The 1,761-nt window shown below is 48.1% G+C and overlaps 1 protein-coding gene across 1 annotated transcript in view; it reads left to right on the forward strand.

Moving 5' to 3' along the window:
- Positions 1 to 1,761, forward strand: part of tfr1b (transferrin receptor 1b) — a 13,373-nt gene that overhangs the window by 9,806 nt on the left and 1,806 nt on the right. The window contains exons 17-19 of the mRNA XM_032503438.1: positions 11 to 238; positions 798 to 947; positions 1,235 to 1,761. The exon at positions 1,235 to 1,761 is cut by the window's right edge and continues 1,806 nt beyond it. Of these exons, the coding sequence (XP_032359329.1) occupies positions 11 to 238; positions 798 to 947; positions 1,235 to 1,447 (591 nt within the window). The 3' untranslated portion in view covers positions 1,448 to 1,761. The remainder of the gene's footprint in view (positions 1 to 10; positions 239 to 797; positions 948 to 1,234) is intronic.

Consider the following 1,761-nt stretch of genomic DNA (forward strand, 5'->3'; position numbering starts at 1 on the left):
TTGTCTAAAGACTGAGGCCTACACTTATTATGGCACCATCCTGGACAACAAGGAGCACCTCAATTACGCAACCAGCCATCGCACCAGTGAAATGGTGGCATCGGCGGCACAGTTTGCCGGCCAGATGGCTCTGCGACTGGTCCACGACCACCTGCTCAGCCTGGATGTTGGCCGATACAGCAGCGTCCTCACCAAGGCTGTGTCCCGAGTCTACAAACGCATCAACCAGCTCTCACAGGTCGGCCTCTCACCCCCATTTTCCACTGGGCACGTCTGTGCTGCGTTCTAGATTTGTTCCGTCCTCCGCCACGTGGCACACCACATCGAGAGCATCCCATAAGCAGAGCTTCTTGCCTGCCCGACTCACAGATTGTATTGTCTCTACAAGTACTTTACAGAGCAATTACGTGTTTATTAACATAGTATCTACCTTCCACTCCACACCTTCTCTTTTCTGCCTTTGTCTGAACGGCTCGTATGAAAATAGATCTGGCGCGTGACTTTAGCGGAGCGGAGAGCCCCTTTACTCAACTTCTGGGGACGCGCTGTGGCGCGGTAGGGATATCGAGCATTGACCTGAATGGCAGCGATCGCGCGCTGGGCCTGTGGCGCCTCTGCAACGCAGCGCAGATGCGCCCGGTGGAACATAGGGGAGAGTCTGTCTCACACCTTTTTTAATGCTGTCATTTGATTCCCTCCTTTATGAGGCTATGAATTATGTTTTTGCCATCTAGCTATGAAGACCAGAATACGTTTGTTCTTAGGTGCTGATGTTTATTCAACTCTTTGTTCTGTAGTCTGGCCAGCTGAAGGGGGTGAATCCCAACTGGCTGAATCGTGCACGCGGCTCCTTCCAGCGAGCTGCTGCGAGCATCAAGACTGACATCCAAAACACTGACTTAAATGACAAGGAGGCCTGTCGGATCCTCAACGACAGGATCATGAGTGTAAGTTGCATACTGTGACACCTCTGGTGTGTAGTCAATGCATATTTAATATTATTAAATCCTTAAAAGCGGGGTTTATAGCAGCACTTCCGCATGAATTATCATATTAAAAAAATTGCTAAGATTTACAATTTAAATCAGAAGTCTGATCAAAAATAAGTAAAAACCATTCGATGCGAGCTTTTAATGCTTACCAGTTTGTTATTCTCTGTGTAATGGACACATTGTGACTTGTACCTTTTTTGCTATATTTCAACAGATATAATATGTTTGTTTGTTTGGTCTAGGTTGAGCACAGCCTTCTCTCTCCATACGTGTCCCCCATTGAGACTCCCTTCCGTCACCTCCTGCTGGGTCGGGGCTCCCACACGTTGGCATCCATCGCCGAGACCACCGACATGGGGCAGCTCCACATCCAGCTGGCCCTGGCCACCTGGAACCTGCAGGGATGTGCCAACGCCATGGAGGGAAACCTGTGGGACATTGATGAGGAAATCTAAAGAAAGACAGGGAGTTGTAAGCTTGAGTATTGTGTGTGTTGTTTGAGGTAGGGCAGAGGGAGAAGCTCCAATATCAGCACTTAAGCACAAGCTGTCAATCACCGGTCTAAGCCCCACCCTTTACAAAACAGGCTTGTACTTCCACAAAGATCCAGGAGGAGATAGAAATACAAACGTATTCTTAACTCTAAACCAACATCAAATACTTGAAGAAATATATTAATGCTACTGACTAGTCTGCCTCCTCTCCTCCTGGCTCCACATGGAACCATTAAAGCCTTTGCTGTGTCCTCGCCATTGAAACCTTATTTACA

This window comes from Etheostoma spectabile, chromosome 22 (genome assembly GCF_008692095.1).
Source record: "Etheostoma spectabile isolate EspeVRDwgs_2016 chromosome 22, UIUC_Espe_1.0, whole genome shotgun sequence".
NCBI lineage: Eukaryota > Metazoa > Chordata > Actinopteri > Perciformes > Percidae > Etheostoma > Etheostoma spectabile.